General features: G+C 44.2%; 1 protein-coding gene across 1 annotated transcript in view; it reads right to left on the minus strand.

Annotated features, from left to right (window-relative positions):
* Positions 1-15,756, minus strand: part of PTPRT (protein tyrosine phosphatase receptor type T) — a gene marked incomplete at both ends in the record, with an annotated part of 1,082,998 nt that overhangs the window by 571,119 nt on the left and 496,123 nt on the right. The window contains 1 exon segment of the mRNA XM_082857741.1: positions 15,461-15,754. Coding sequence (XP_082713867.1) covers positions 15,461-15,754 — 294 coding nt within the window.

Below are 15,756 nucleotides of genomic sequence, written 5' to 3' on the forward strand. Positions count from 1 at the left end.
CCAGTCAATACATAACCTTGTTTTATGTCTGGTTTTGTTTAAAGATACCTTGTTTAATATACACTGTTAATTCATTAACACTGAGCCCACAGCCAAGAGCTGTAACTCACGCAGAGCAAAGCTTACCTAACACATGCATTTTCTCTGGAAGGCACATCACAGCCTTCTTGCGCTCGGGGACACTAGGCAGCACTTTGGCACTATGCTTGGGGGCTATTTTAAACAGAAAAGTCAGCAACAAAAAGCACTCAAATGGGAAAAACATGGCACTAAACAGACCATGAAAAGGATATTATTTACAGGAGGAGACCTGAAACAAGAAGGCAGAGCGTCTCCTTGTTCAACCTGGGAACGTGTGCATTTGGCAACTCAAAGTTTTCATCTCTCTGCGCATGTCTGTGAGTGACAGTGAAAGCACTGTTGAGTACTGCTTTTGGTATCACAATTACATTTTAGCAAGTAGATGAATTTGCAATCATGGAGTCTGCAGATATTAAGGACAGACAGTATTTCTGTATCTACATTCCATGTAATATACATCTCCCCCTTGGTTTCAGGATCCATAAAAACCAAGACCATCTCTATTTTATCCATCATGCTACCTGTTTAATACCTATTTGTATTTACTGAAGTAAAAATAATAAGTGCATGGGAGAATGTTCATTATATACTGCTAAATAATCAGTTATAGAACATGTACACTTTGGCTTCATTTTGTGTAAAGAGATGTACATTTTGTGTAAAGAGATGTACATTTCTGCATTAGAAAAAACTAAAACAAACCATTGGAAGAGTTACACCAAAATCTCCAAGTGGTGGGGTTATGGGTGATTTTTATATTCTTTTGATGTTTTTCTGTATCTTCCAAAATAAAAATAATAGAAACATATTTCTTTCACCATCACTCCAAAATGCCATGAAAATGTGAAGAGCTGCCCTAACTTTCCCAACACGTACAGAAGTCTGAACAATTCCAGGTATCAGAGTCTCTCTAACTTGCAAGCAAACATATTGATCCCCATCCCTCCAGGCTGTTCATATGATGGGGTTTACAGCTCACCCCCAGAGGACCAGAACTCTCCCAGGTAATATATTTTATCTGGTACCTTTGAAAATATGTGGCCAGAATGAAGTTTAATGCTCTTGGCATATTACAGGCATCCCGTTGCCCAATCATTCTGAATCCTAAACTCCCCGCAATACAGAATATCATTCATCTTGTCAGCCACACCTAATTGAGGATGCATGCCCATCCTTGCTTCAAACTTCTGGATGTACCAGCCAGACACGGAAGTGAAATGCACAAGGCTCTGTCCTCAGGGAGTTCAGAGTCCAGGACAGCTCAAGACAGTGGGATGGCCGTGAACTGCCTGCCAGAGGCCTTTAGATGCCTAAACTGCCATGGCTTTGATTAAATGCTTTGGGGTGGGTGCAGGGGCCAAGGGCACATACCATACCTACTGTAAAAGGCAATTATGGGTCCATTATTGACTTCTTCCTTGGGATACTCCTCTGGGCTCAGTTTTATTGTGCTTAGTTCATATACCATCCTATATAAAATAGCCTGGGCCAACTTTAAATGGACTTTCTGCTTAACCTTCAAATTCAAAAAAGGAATCAATTAATCAGAACCCCTGCCTCCTCCTGTCCCCCCCTCCTTTCCCCCAAGCTATCAGGTTAATCCAGGATTCACAGCTCATTGAAACCTTCGACAGTAGCCGGAGGGCAGGAGTCAGAGTTTGGGGTCAGGATGTTATTTCACAGCTATCCCAAGGTCTGAGATATAGGGAAGGTCTCGTAACTCCTGAGGGCTTCTATGTTCCCCTAGAGTAAAACGGTGGTGATTATCCCAGTTAGTCTCAGAGTCACGATGAGGATCAATAACGTTTATAAAAGGCTCTAGAAAGACAGTATTGTAAAGGATTTACAAACACAGGTGGTACTGGCCACTTGGACAGGGCCTGGAGTTTTCCTCCCAAAATGAGTTTCCCGAACTGTGGTCTGGATGTCTGCCCGGCTATTACACCAGGTCAGGAGATGCACAGTTAGGGTCCTCCTTTCTCTGACAGGCTTTCTTTTGCAAACCTTCTTTGGGTCAGGCTCCCAGCTTCCTTCCCTTCTCCATAAAGAATTCCCTCCTCCCTTCCTCAGTTCCTCATTGCTTGGGGCACTGTAAGCTTATTCCACCAATGGGGCTGAGACAATAGGTCAAACGGTTATAAAGCAAGTTGAAACCTAACTGCATCCCAAACAACAACATAAACCCCATATTAATTAATGAGTTCAATGTAACACGTGAAACTATTAGAAACACCAACTTGGTAATAGTTTTTATCTCCGATAGATGCCTTGTTGGGTCACTTAAATTTTTGTCTCTGTATTTTTCTGCTTTTCCAAATTTTCTGCAGTGTAGCACGTATATCTCCACAACATCCATGCATTCAACACCAATTTACTGAGTGCCTACTATGTGTCAGTCACGATTCCAGGCACTAGTGACCAGAACGGATGAAGCTAGAGTGTCCTTGGGGAAGCACAAAGTCTAATGGACAGGCATGCAATAAACAAACAGACACAAATAATTAGATAATCACAAACTGGGATAAGTTCTGTGAACAGTGTCATAAATTGTTCGAAGGGGGAGCGGGAAGGAGACTAACTTATATTAGGGTGTCAAGTAGGGTCTCTCTGTGAAGTGACCTTTAAAGCGACATGCAAAGGAGAAGGATGAATGAGCTGGTGAAGAGTATGAGTGGGGAGAGAGTTCCAGGGAGAGGGAACAGCCTGGGCAAAGGCCCTGAGGCACGAAAGAGGGTGGCCATGGTGTTTTTGAAGAACAGAAAAAAGACTAGCGTGGCAGCTGGCACACGTGAGCGAGGCAGAGGCAATGCAGAAGTGGAGGTTATGAACAGACATGAATTAAAGCAGACGTGAAATATCACTTCATGCCTATGAAGTGGTCAAATTTTTAAAAGATGACAGTATATAATTTTGCCAAGGGTTACACTAAAAGTGCTCATATCATTAAAAAAATAGCATAATTATTTCACTGACAGCCATCTGTGAAATGCAGCAAAAGCCATAAGGACGTTTCTAACTTTTAATACCTTACTCCTTGAAATTCAGCCTAGAATATCATTCAAACAGAAGGTTACAAGGCAGGAAGATGGTGACATCTTGGAAACACCCAAATATCCAACAATACAGGAATTGTTAAGCAAATTTTGGCAATTAAGACTCTATGGGACACTAAGAAGACATTAAAACAATGTTGAAGATTCCTTAAGAACATGTAAAATATTTACTTTATGGTGTTGAGTGACAGGCGGAGACACAGGACATGAGGCATAATTACATAAGAATGGGGTCAATGATTGAAAAGGAATATGCACTTACAAAGAAATTAATTGGTATATGAGATGTATTTTCTATTTGCTTTGCTGTAGATACTACATTACTCCTTTCAAGTACAAGGATGAGGAGGACAAAGAAGGAAGAACAGCAGCAGATACCATAGTAGCTGCAGCAACTGTACCTGCTTTTAGCCCTGGGCCCAGCTGGAAAAGGACTGGCGGGAAGAGTTACACGCTTCTAATGATTCAAGACATCCCCTGCTAGGGAAGTCTATACGGTGGATGGACATCCACTCGTTGGTGGGTCCCCACAGACCTTCCTGCCACAGCTCCACTTAAGACGCTCAAAATGACTGAGGGTCAAGCCAGTGGTGGGTATGATTTAGAAACCACCACTGACTGACGCTCTGGTTTCCCTGCTTTCTGGCATGCGCAGCCAATTCCTCCGCATCCAGCCAGCTTTGTGCTCCCTGATGCACAGACTATTCCACTCTTAGTGTAATGAGGTCTCCGCATTCCAGAATGCCAGTGACGGGCAAGGCACCCTGGGATCTCCCTGGCCCTGACATAATTTTGGCTGAGGGTGCACGCCAAGCTCTTGAAATTGTCGGCCCTCCCAGATCCCTTTGGGAAGCGGCAAGTGGCTACCCTTTGTCCCTTGGACCCACTGCAGTGAAGATCTTAGGGTTTACTGGTGAGGAGGGCCTGGGCAGGGAGAGAGAGAGCCTCTAGGCTGTTAAACTGCCTGAAGCTCCAATCTGCTAAGCACCTACTAAGTTGCAGGCGTTGTACCAGGCACTTACAGTTATATAGCCAGGTGGGGTAAGAGCAGGGATTAGAGTCAGACTTGATAGGCTCTAACCTCAGCCACTTCCTAGTAAGCTTCATGACTTGCAACAAAGTACTTAACCTCTCTAAGCTTTGGTAGTGACGGTGCTGATGGCCCGTACCTTCCTTTTTGGGGCTGCAAGCAGATTCACTGCAATATTAGCCATCATTAATATTAATGACCCTTATTTCTATCCAGTGAGATAAGCAGTATAATCCCCATTTAACAGATGGGTAAATCGGATCAGGGAGGTTAAGCAAACTGCCCAAAGCTGTCTAGCATCCTAAGGGCAGAACCTGGATTCCAATTCAGATGGAGCTGTAGGGAAACTCTTCATCCGACTACCCCTTTCTCCATCTGAGCAGAGAGTAAAGCTGGGTTTGCATCCCAGGGCTCAGCAAATGTGCAACTGTTCTTGCATCTTCCAAGAATGTCAATGATTTACTAACTATGATAAAAATAATCTCTCACATTTATACAGAGTGCTTTAACATTTATAATAATCTTTCACGTTCACATTTGACTTTAAGGGGGAAACCTGCTTTCAAGTTGTATAAATTTTATATAACAGAGCAAAACAAAGAAAACATTTACAGTGACCCGTAGTCTCATTTATGTATATATATTATATATACACACATACACACACATATATACCTATAAATGTAAATATACACCATATATAGGGTATGTGTTGCCTGTATGTGCGCATGAGAGCCCACAGACTAAAATGCATTTTTTAAGGGAGGGTTGGTCCCATTAAAAGAAAGCCTTTGGTCTCAGCTAAGATCTCTTAGCTGCCCTCCCTACACTCCCCCTTTAATGTTCACCTCAATGCAGAAGATGTGCAAAGACAGGACTGGACCTGAAGTTGGGGACCTCTCCGGAAATGAGAAGAAGTCTTTGCATCACCTGGAGGTGATCTGGGAGAGAGAGGAGAGAAAAAGGGGAAAAATCCCTGCCCACTGAAAGGACTTTTAAGGCTGTGAAAGGATTTTGAGTTGTCTGCTGGTCAGCCCTGCAATGTCATCTCTTGCCTGTGCCCCTCCCCTCCTCCCAAGCATCAAGAGAGGTACTGCTGCTGCAGAAAACAGCCTGGTGCTCATGCAGCTTTGGGACAGCAGGAGAGAGGGGCCAGTTTCACATCTGACCCCATTAGGACAGCCAGGAAAAACAGAGTGACGCTCTGGAACTCGGAGCAGGCAGTGAACAGGGGCCACAGGTGCTCCCCTGGGAATCTCCAGATGTCTTCGGGGGCAGGATCAAACCAAGTGCAGGATCTGGAATGGGGGATTCTGCTCAATACTTCGTAGCTCTAACTGACAAATGGGCACCAGCTGAGAAATGGCCTGTGTATTTATATTTCAAAAAATTGGGACAGTAATTACACATGTGGTTTCGTAAGCTTTTTTTTTTTTTTTTTTAAACTTACCATAGCATGAACCCATGCCATTAGATATTCCCTGAAAACATGGTTTGTAATATCGGCATAGAATTCCACCGTGTGCATGCATAAAACTTTACTTAACTATGTTCCTATCGGGGCAGTCAGGTGATTTCCAAGTTTTTGCCTTTATAAATAATACAGTGATGACCTCCACGTACACGATTCTTTTTCAGCAGCTCTGATTAGTTTGTTAGAAAAAAATGAGCAAATTGTCCTCTAAATACACTGTGCCAGCTAACCCACCTGCAGAAATGCTGCTTCCTTTGTCCTTGACAGCGCTGGTTATTATCACTTAAAAGTAGATATATTTTGGTAATCTTACAGGTTAAAATTCATTTATTTGATTATCTGTGACACTGGACATTTTAAATTTGTTTTTCACCATTCATATATTGTTTGTCGGTTACCTATTTATACCTTTTAGGCCTTTCTAAAAAAAAAATCAGTGTGATGACATTTTTATTGACTTATTAGAGCTCTTTACGTGTAAGAATATTATTCCTTTTTTCTCTATTTTGTCACATAGTTTTCCACACTGTTTACCTACTTGCTTTCTGAATTTTGTTAGTATAGCATAGGGGATTTTTCTTCTTCTTCCTTTTTTACATAATAAATTTGTAAGCCATGACTCAATGGTGGATGCATTTCCTTTGAATGAACTGTAATTCCTTCCTCATACAGAACAATATTTTCTTTATTTTCTTCTAGTTCTTGCTTTTTTCTGCTTTTAACTTCTTAATCGATCCAGAATTTATTTATTAGCATATCGTGATATCTATGCAATGCATTCTATTTCAATTCCAAATTATTAACCAATTACAGATATACTATGTTTATATGAATTCTCCATGCAAATAAACTTTGAAAGCCAGTTTCACTCTATGCTGGATTATTTTCTGGGCTTTAATTTTTTTTTTTTTTTTTTTTTTTTTTTTTTTTTTGCGTTACCCGGGCCTCTCACTGTTGGGGCCTCTCCCGTTGCGCAGCACGGGCTCCAGATGCGCAGGCTCAGTGGCCATGGCTCACGGGCCCAGCCGCTCCGCGGCATGTGGGATCTTCCCGGACCGGGGCATGAACCCGTGTCCCCTGCATCGGCAGGCGGACTCTCAACCACTGGGCCACCAGGGAAGCCCTGGTCTTTAATTATTATAGCTATAATAAACACAGGTATTTCACAGTGAAATCCAGCCCCCCGCCAAACCACCACTTTTAAAAGTGTTCTTCGCTACACTCTCCTATATATTCTTTCAGATCAATTTTGAAATCACTCTGTCAAGTTCCAAAAAGAATCTCATTAGGGCTTTGATTGCAATTGTATTAAACCCATAAATTAATTTGGGGAGAACTGATTATCTTCACAATATTAAACTTGCTAATCCAACAACATGATATATCTCTCCATTTATTCAGTTCTTGTTTTATCATCCTCGATAAAGTTTTGGGTGTGTGTTTTCATATAGTTTCTGCACATTTCTTGGTTTTCTCCTAAGTATTCATATTTTAATTGCATTTGAGAATAGGACACATTTTGTTATTTTTTTATAATGGTGATTACTGGCATATAGCTATTGATTTTTGTTTATTTGCTTTGTGTCCGACCATAATACTGAAATCTCTTAGTAGTTCTAATAGCTTTTTTTTTTTTTTTTGGTTTAGTTTATTCTCTTAGGCTTTGAGGCTATAAGAACATTTTCTGCTAGAAATAAGAAAGTGCCTTTCCATTCCTAGCTTACCCAGAATTCTAATCTGTAATGAAGGCTGAATTTTTTCGAATTACTTTTCAGTCTCCCCGGAGAAGGTCAGATGGTTTCATCTTTTGACCCACTGATACGAAGCATCAGACCAATAGTTTTTCTAATATCCAACTTTTTTCATCGGTGCATTTCTGATCACGGTGCCTTATGCTTTCATTATGATGCTGGATTTCGGGGTCATACGAGGAAGAGCTGGAGCTTTGCAGCTATGTAATTAGAAGTTCAATTCCCAGCTGGGCCACTTCGGCAGGTATATGGCCTTGGGTCAGTCACTTACCTTCCAGTCAGTGGAGGAAATTGTACCCACCCTCCTAGTGCAAGAATTACAAATAAAACAGTTACTTGTAACAAGCTCAATACAATGGCCCTCAGTGTGCGGAAGATACTCAAGCTACCATACTCAAGGGTAGCTGCTGTTTTCATTACTATAATTATCCATTTTCTTTGTGCTCTTATTTCAAGATTTCCATCAGTACAGGAATGACTGACCTCCAATTTTAATATATTTGGGGGCCATGTCTTTAGTCCAGCTAGCTTGATAAACAAACACTGTTAGCTTTTATTCTCATTAATACCTCTCCGTGGCTCACTTTTTCTTTAAACTCAACCTTCAAAGTTAGGAAGGATGGGGGAGTGTTTACCAGGGTGTGTTTGCTGACTTATTGTACTTCATCTCCCAGGTGGGCCTAGTTCTCTGGGGAGCAGAGGGTCGCAGAAAAATCTAAACGTAACAGGATGTTTAATAGGGCTTTTCTTGTCACTTTGGAATTTTACCCAAGGCTACAAAACCAACAAGAGTAAGGAGTAAGTGCTGCCCCGTTCTACACAGAACAGCCAAGACACTTCCAGATGTCCCTTCCAGAGACTGCTAAGAGGTGTCCAACTGGACCCTCACTCTTTGCTCTGATACCACACTCAGCCCATCCAGTAAGGAGACTGTACAGGCTGGGATGAAAGTCCCTGAGGTTGTGAATTGCAGGTGTAAAGTGAGAAAACTTTCTTTTCTCCTCCTCTTCCCTAAGCCAAGTGGGAGCGGGGTCTAAGGTAACCACTTGTAGGTACTGTGTGTGCAGTGGGAGGGAGGGGAGAGGGTCCACAGGAAGAGGAGATGGACATCTCGTGCCCTAGCGGATGCTTTGCTCCTCTGCAGACGCTTCTTGTCTCATGCAGCAGCTCCTGAACCAGGTGTGATGAGAAGAGGCCTTCCCTCCTCTTCACCCCCTTGGAGGTAACTCTCTCCAAGGTCCTACCCTCCAGGGAAGAAAGGAAGTGTCAAAGCAGCAGAGACACTGGCATGGGGGAGGGAGGGGAAGTGAAGGAACAGTCAGCTCCCCGTCTCCAAGTCATTTAGAGGAAGAGGTGGCCACAGTCCCTCTTCTGTGGCTGCCTTCAGTCTGGGATCAAGTGCACTGCTCGGGCGATAATGTCCCTTTGAGCATGGTATGGCCTGCATGGGAGACCCCTCCTCCCCTGGTTTCTCACAGTGTTAAGGAGTTCTCCGTGAATCTTTAAATTTTGCTTTGATTCTCGGTGGAATGGTGATTCTACTTCTACTGGCTAACCTTGCTGTGTTTCCCTAAGATTTATGGACCATCCCACCAAGATCATAGCAGATGAGTCAGATGTCTGTGCTCGTACCACCATCCTGCCCAGAAGGAAGTTTCCATTTACTTCTAATTCAGGGCCCTACGAGTTAAGCCAGGTTATGCTACCCCCACCGTACAGAGTGAAGCTGAGGCTTAGAGAAATGAGAAAAATAAAAATAATAGCCTCACAATGCTAGTTACGGAGCTCTGTTCTATTTTCTAGACCCTAAATTCCTCTTTCCCTCTCTCTAGCCCTCCACTCTGCCCTAGAACTGCAAGCTAGACTAAAAACACACCAATCTGAGCATGCTCACTGCAGAGGGTCAGGACTCACCTCCACTCCCTGTCTGCCAAGGCCTCATTCCCACTAGCCTTGGCCTCCCAGAAGACAGAAGGGTCTGGAAAGCATGCTTCTCTCTCTTACTTAAGACTGGAGACAGAATTATAAACGGACAATTCCCATCTCCCCCTCCCGCATTATCAAGAACCACTGCAGCCTCCTCTAGGTCCTGCAGCCACACGTCAAAGACTCCGGAACACCTGCAGAGCCACTCATCAGAGCTTCTGCGTGAATCCACCGCTGAGAAAGCGATGAGAAGAGCAACTGGAGAAATCCTCTACAGCAGGGTCCACGATGCTACAGTGAAGGGAATCTCCCCAGGCCTGAGATTATTTCTAAAAACTGTTCATTAAAAGGGGCTTCTGTGTCCTGGGTTCTCTGCTAGGCAGATAACGTGTCTCACTGAAGCCTCCCAACACAGTGGTACACTGTAATCTCTCACAAATGGAAGAAAAGAAACTGAGGCACCGACAGGAGAAGGAATTCACCCATGGTCACCCAGCTCACAAGTGCCAGCTTGAAATAAAAATCAGAATCTTTTTAGCTCTAAAGTCCCTCTTCTTTTCACTAAATTCTAATGACTACCCTCACTTCACTGAGACCAGCAATTGGAATTTCTCTTTTTTATCCCCTTGGAGAAAAGAGCAGGGCAGACCCATATCCCTTCAAGTAGAAATCCATAAATATGTAAATAAAATATAATGTGCAATCAACCTCAGGTGGAGGCAATAGGAAGAGAGCTCTCCAAATCAGCGGTGCGTGTCGCGTGTCTGGCTGTGTCAAGTCGCTTTTCACTTAGAGAGCCTGAACCCTGTGAGACCACGATGAAGTGGACTCCCAGGCAAGGGCCCTTTGATTTACAAGAGGAAGCAATCACAGGGGGATGCATGATCGCTTGGCTTGCTGGACTGTTGAGTTGTGATTCCATAGCTATGATGTGAAGAGAGCTGCCCAGGGTCTGGCTGAAACGCAGCTTTTGGGGAAAGAGATTTCTGGAGCATAAGGGAGAAAACGTTAGTTGCTATAGACCTGTTTTTGAGATATGGAGGAACAGGTCACCCGAAAGTAAAACCAGAATCCATAAGTGAGTGTTGCATGGAGGCAGATATGGGTAAAAATGAGGGAGAGTTTCTGAGTGATCATTTTACGACATCAACAAGCAGGTGCTCGGGCCATTAAAAGTGGTACCTGCAGAAAAGATGCAGGGCCAGGTTGGACCAGTATGGTGTCTGCACCTCTTTTCTTCTCACCTGCCTTCCCCGCTTACTGACCTGGGCCCTATCGTCAACGCCATTGGCCTTGGTTCTCCTTGTGGACTCCAGACAGTTGATGCAAAGAGCCTGCCTACTGCCGCTACCCTTTCAACCTAATGGATACTCTCTGCTCCTAACTAGGACCCCATCCAGAGTTTTATGATAACTAGGCTAACACTGGGTAGTGAATAATAATAACCACCCAGGATCCCCAGCAGCGACCTGGTCTTCCATGGGAGAACATGAGCACCCCCATCAGAGGCGGCATTCAAGGTGAGACTGGGTGGGCACCAGAGTGCCCCTCTAGGACCCAGCTCCTATGACTGGACGTCTGCTATTGCGTTCGTGCCAGAGAAAACCACCTGTTGCTCTAGACCAGAAAATCTCTGAGAGTCCAGACTACAGTATGATCATCGTGTTCTGAAATGGGATTTCCCATGGGATCATGAAACACAACAGAAGAATACGGCCCACCCTTCCAAATGCCAGTCAGTCCAGAGAAGTGGACAAGTAAGGCTTCCTGTTTTGATATCATTACTCATAATCATAACATCCATAACAATAATAGCAACAAATAAGGATTTGTTTCATTACAGGTATCTGAAGAGCGTTTTGAGCTTTTCAAAGCACTTTGATGTACGTTATCATGTTTGCTCCCCAGGCTTAGATCTCAGGAAAGATGGCGAATGATTCAACTGACCAAAAGGAACAAAATGATGAATAGAAGGAAAAAAAATGAATGGGGCATCTCAAGAGAATAGCATGAAGAAAGAGAATTAAACTGCTTTCATTGGTACAAAGATGTCCTTTTGATTTTCAAATCCAGGTGCAACCTGGTAGTTCTCCTGGAAGAAGAAGAGATAACGTTCTGGTCTCTCCTGAGCTCCAGGTTGACCTATACCATGACCTGCTGTGCAGCTGCACCTCAAACACAACATATTCAAACCTGGGCTGGCTTTCTCGCCCCTAAAGTGTCTTCTGTGTTGTCCATCTCAGAAGACAGCTCCATCACTCATCTCCCAGGCATCCAAACCAGAAGCCTGGGAGTGTCATCTATGGCTCTCTTCTCTTCTCCTCACATTACTAGGTTCCTATCTGGTAAATCTGTCCAGGCTCGAGCTTAACTGGCTAAGGGTCTTATGAACTCTAGACTACTGGCCTGGGACACTGCACTGTAACTAAACTCTTGACAATCTCTCCCCTTAAGGGTTAGAACCTGCTCCCAGTGCCCCAAGAATCTACCTAGTGACCTGGCAGAACCAGAATCATCACCACCTGCCCTTGCTGAATTGGGCCTCCTGGCATCTTCTTGATACCTGAGCTTGTAGCTTCCAGTTGCATGCCTCGGCCACCAGTACCCAGCAAAGAGCTGGGCACGTGGAAGGGACTCAGCAGATGTTTGATGAACAGGACTATAGCTGCAGTGCATGGAGGCTATTCACGCTCAGCTTGTCTCCATAGTTACCAGTCTCTTTATCACTCAGTCCCACCCTCAAGAGAACATTTGCAGAGGAACTCCATCAAACCATGTGATGGAGAGTTCCTTAGGCCAAGAGATTTAGCTGTAAGAAGGTCATTGACCTGTGAGCTTCATCTGATGATTCTGTGCCTCAGTTTTTTCCCATCTACCTCTCAGAACTGCCTCAAGGATCAAGCAATATAATGGACATACTACCGAAGTGGCATCTGGGTATGACACTGTATCAGCGGTTCTTAAATGTGGGTGTGCATCGGCATCCCTCAGAGAGCTCCTTACAGCACAGATCTCTGGCCTCCATCCCCAGAATTTCTGATTCACTAGGTCAGGGAACAGGGCCTGAGAATTTGCATTTCTAACGAGTCCCCTGGTGATGCCGATGCTTTTCGTTCAGGACAAAACTTTGAAATCCACTGCTCGAGATCATTTTAACAGCATTGCTCTTTCCACGCCAAACTTGTTTTTCTCCACAAAGTGTGCTATTTCAGTACTTGACTTTATGCTTTACTCTCTTTGCTGTTTTGTCGGAATCTTAACCCAGTCTGTAAATTCCTCTGGGCAGAAATTATACCTTCCACACTCCACACTCTCTCATTTTCTGTTTTGTAAAATAATGAGTACATTTCCAGTATGATTAATAATAGAATAGAGAAAGGGGGAAAAAACTCAGACTACCAACCCCAATAAACAGCCTCCACAAGTGGATATCAGCCCTGGAATTCTCTTAAAAATTAATTATGAGGCAAAGAACATTCTACTATCAGTAGCAGTGTGGAAAAGATGATTACCTCTTTGATGACACATTTTGTAAAATGTGGGTTATTCAAGATTTTAGGCATAACTTACTTAAACATCAATATTTTTTGAAATATAAAACCACAAACAGCATTTTCAACTCATAATTTTTATACTGATAGTCAGACAATCGTGTTTTCAACATGTAAAATCCATTACACAGCCACGGCAACAGTTTGCAATAGATTGTAAATTTTTATTGAGATGATCATCTTGCGACTGAATTTCAAAATGCATTATATGATCATCAGCAAATAAGTCCATGGGGGCTGCTAAAGTGCTTTGAATATCATTTATAAAGATCAAAAACCCCGGAAACCCTGTAGAAAGAGAAAAGTCTCATCGGCAGGATCAAATCAATCATTTTTATGGATGAATACTGAATTGCAAAGCTGAGATAAGGTATTACCTGGTTTAATAACACATCCTTATGTCTTTTTAAAGTAGTAAGTTTTATCAAGTTTCAATGAGGAATTTTACCAAAGGCCTGTTTTTGAAACTAATCAAGAAAATGGCATCTCCGTTCATCGTGGTGGTTCAATAACATTCAAAGGAATATTCCCAAGCAAAGGAAATACTCACTAACTCTGGGTTACATGCTACCAAGACGCACCACTGAGATATTTAAGAATGGTTACACTCAATTCTGCTATAACGCTTACTTTGAAAATGCAAATGCCTTCCAACATGATTGATATGTTAGGGAACAATGAGAGGACAGCGTGAATTTCACATTTGCTATGTGAGATTTTGTACACAGAAACACTAGTGAAGGAGAAAACCGCACCCAGCTGGACTGAGTCACATAGGAACACACAAGACGCACCCACCTCAAACATCTACCTGCTTCCTTCGTTCACTGTGTGCGTTACAAGCCACACTGATCCACACATGGTGTCACAACTTACTGCCACTTTCAGACAGCCCTCCTCCACCACTGCACAGTAGCTCATGGGCTGCAGCCTTCCTGATACCCACTTCCACAGGCAAACTCCAGGACGTTTCACGGTAACACCCCATTTGTATTACAGTATTTATGCATATCTTAGCCATTAACACGTGTACAATTGTGCTGCCATTTTTACTAGTTCCTCTCTTTTTGGTGTGTCACTGATGAGTGCTGTACCCCAGCCCCATTTTCCCCCATAAGCCCAGTGGTTTTTACTGCATAACTTTGAACAGTGCAACCATTTTTAGGCACACGTATGTTGCATTATAGCAGAACTGACTGTGCTTTACTTTTTTGTTCCATGGAAGTCACTGTGCTGATGGGTCCTTCTCTCCCCACCCAGAAGTCATCAAGGATTCCTTTTCCCTCAGAAGTCAATGGCTCATGTTGCCACTTCCCTGGTCCCCCACTGGGCACCCCCAGCTCTGTACCACATGATCAAGGGCATTCGAGTCAGGGAACCTGAGGGCAAATCCTGAGTGTGCTGTTGGCCAATTCTATGACTTTGGATAAAACTTTAAAAAATATTGAGTCTCTATTCTTTCATTTATATATGAGATAAAAGTACTTACATCAAATGGTTACTTAGGAAAAATGAGATAAAATAAATAATGTGATTTGCAGCAAAAAACAAACAAACCCATAAAACACTGAGTCCTTTTAATTTCTTGAGTTGCATTTGAAGCCAGAACATCTCAGGGGTACAGTCAGGGGTATAATCCCAGACAACACCCCTTGTCAGAAACACCACAGAAGCCTAGAGCTCTTGCGGATAGATACAAAGAACACTCCCATACACAGCCCTAGTCGGCAAACTCTTTAGCAGCATCTGGAAACCTCAGAGAAACCGTTGGAGCCTGGCTGGAGGGAACACTGACCAGGAGCCTGTAGGGACGTAGAATCCAAAGGACCCTTGGACAGAGAGTCTCAGCCCAGACTCCTAAGTAGGTGCCAGAAACCCCCAAGGGACACAGAGGTGGGCGGCTCTCAGGAACTAAGGCATTTCCAGAATCCACTGAGAGACGCTTTCAGAGCCAGGAGGCACTCAAGATGCAGCTGGCACCAGGAGCCCCTCAGAGACAGAACCAGAACCAGGAGCCCTCCGGGACACTGTCAAAACCAAGAGCTCATTAGGGTCACAGGCCCAGCCCAGAGATCCTCAGGGCCAAAAATAAAATCAGGAACACCTGACGTACGCAGCAAGCATCAGAACCACTCAGAGACATAGACCAAATGAAGCCTCAGGTCACAGGGTCAGAGCCACGAGCCCCCAGAGATACAACCAGAGCCTGGAACCTTCAGAGACACAGCCAAGAGCTCTCAGAGAAGCAGGCCCAGGAGCCCTGAGAGACACTGTCAGCACTAGGAAGGCTCAGACACGCCAGTGGCACCAGAAGCCCTTGGAGAGAGGGAACCAGTGTCCCGGGGAACACTGTCAGGACCAGGAACCTCTCCATGACACAGCTAGAGTCAGGTGCTTCTTAGACTCCCAGGCAAAGCCAGGAGGTCCCCAGAGATGCCTCTGGAGCCTCTAAGGCAAGACCAAAACTCTGGTGTTTTTGTTTTATCACAACAGGAAGCACACTCATACCAAAGTGGAGGAATGACTGTCACAGGAGCAATCACTCCCAGCAACTGCCCAACCTCTCAAAACGGAGTCAGGAAGAAGAGCCCTACCTGCACACTTGGTTCTGGTGGTGAGGGGAGGCCCTGGTGGTCCCGTGCCCCCTTCCCCTGGTCGCGTGAGCAGTACCCGGATCTCATACTCCACATCAGGGTCCAGGTGCCACAGCTTATAGTTGGGAGAGTCGACGATGTGGGTCTCTGCCCAGGTGCCGGTGGTGGTACGGTACTCCACCTCCTTCAGGATGATGGGGCCGTCTCCAATGATGGAGTTGGCATTCGGCTTGATCCACAGGTATGTGGCCCCCACAGCCAGCAGCTCTGGGGGGGCGATGGGTGTGGGAGGCTCT

Source organism: Leucopleurus acutus (genome assembly GCF_964270905.1).
Source record: "Leucopleurus acutus genome assembly, chromosome: 16".
Classification (NCBI taxonomy): domain Eukaryota; kingdom Metazoa; phylum Chordata; class Mammalia; order Artiodactyla; family Delphinidae; genus Leucopleurus; species Leucopleurus acutus.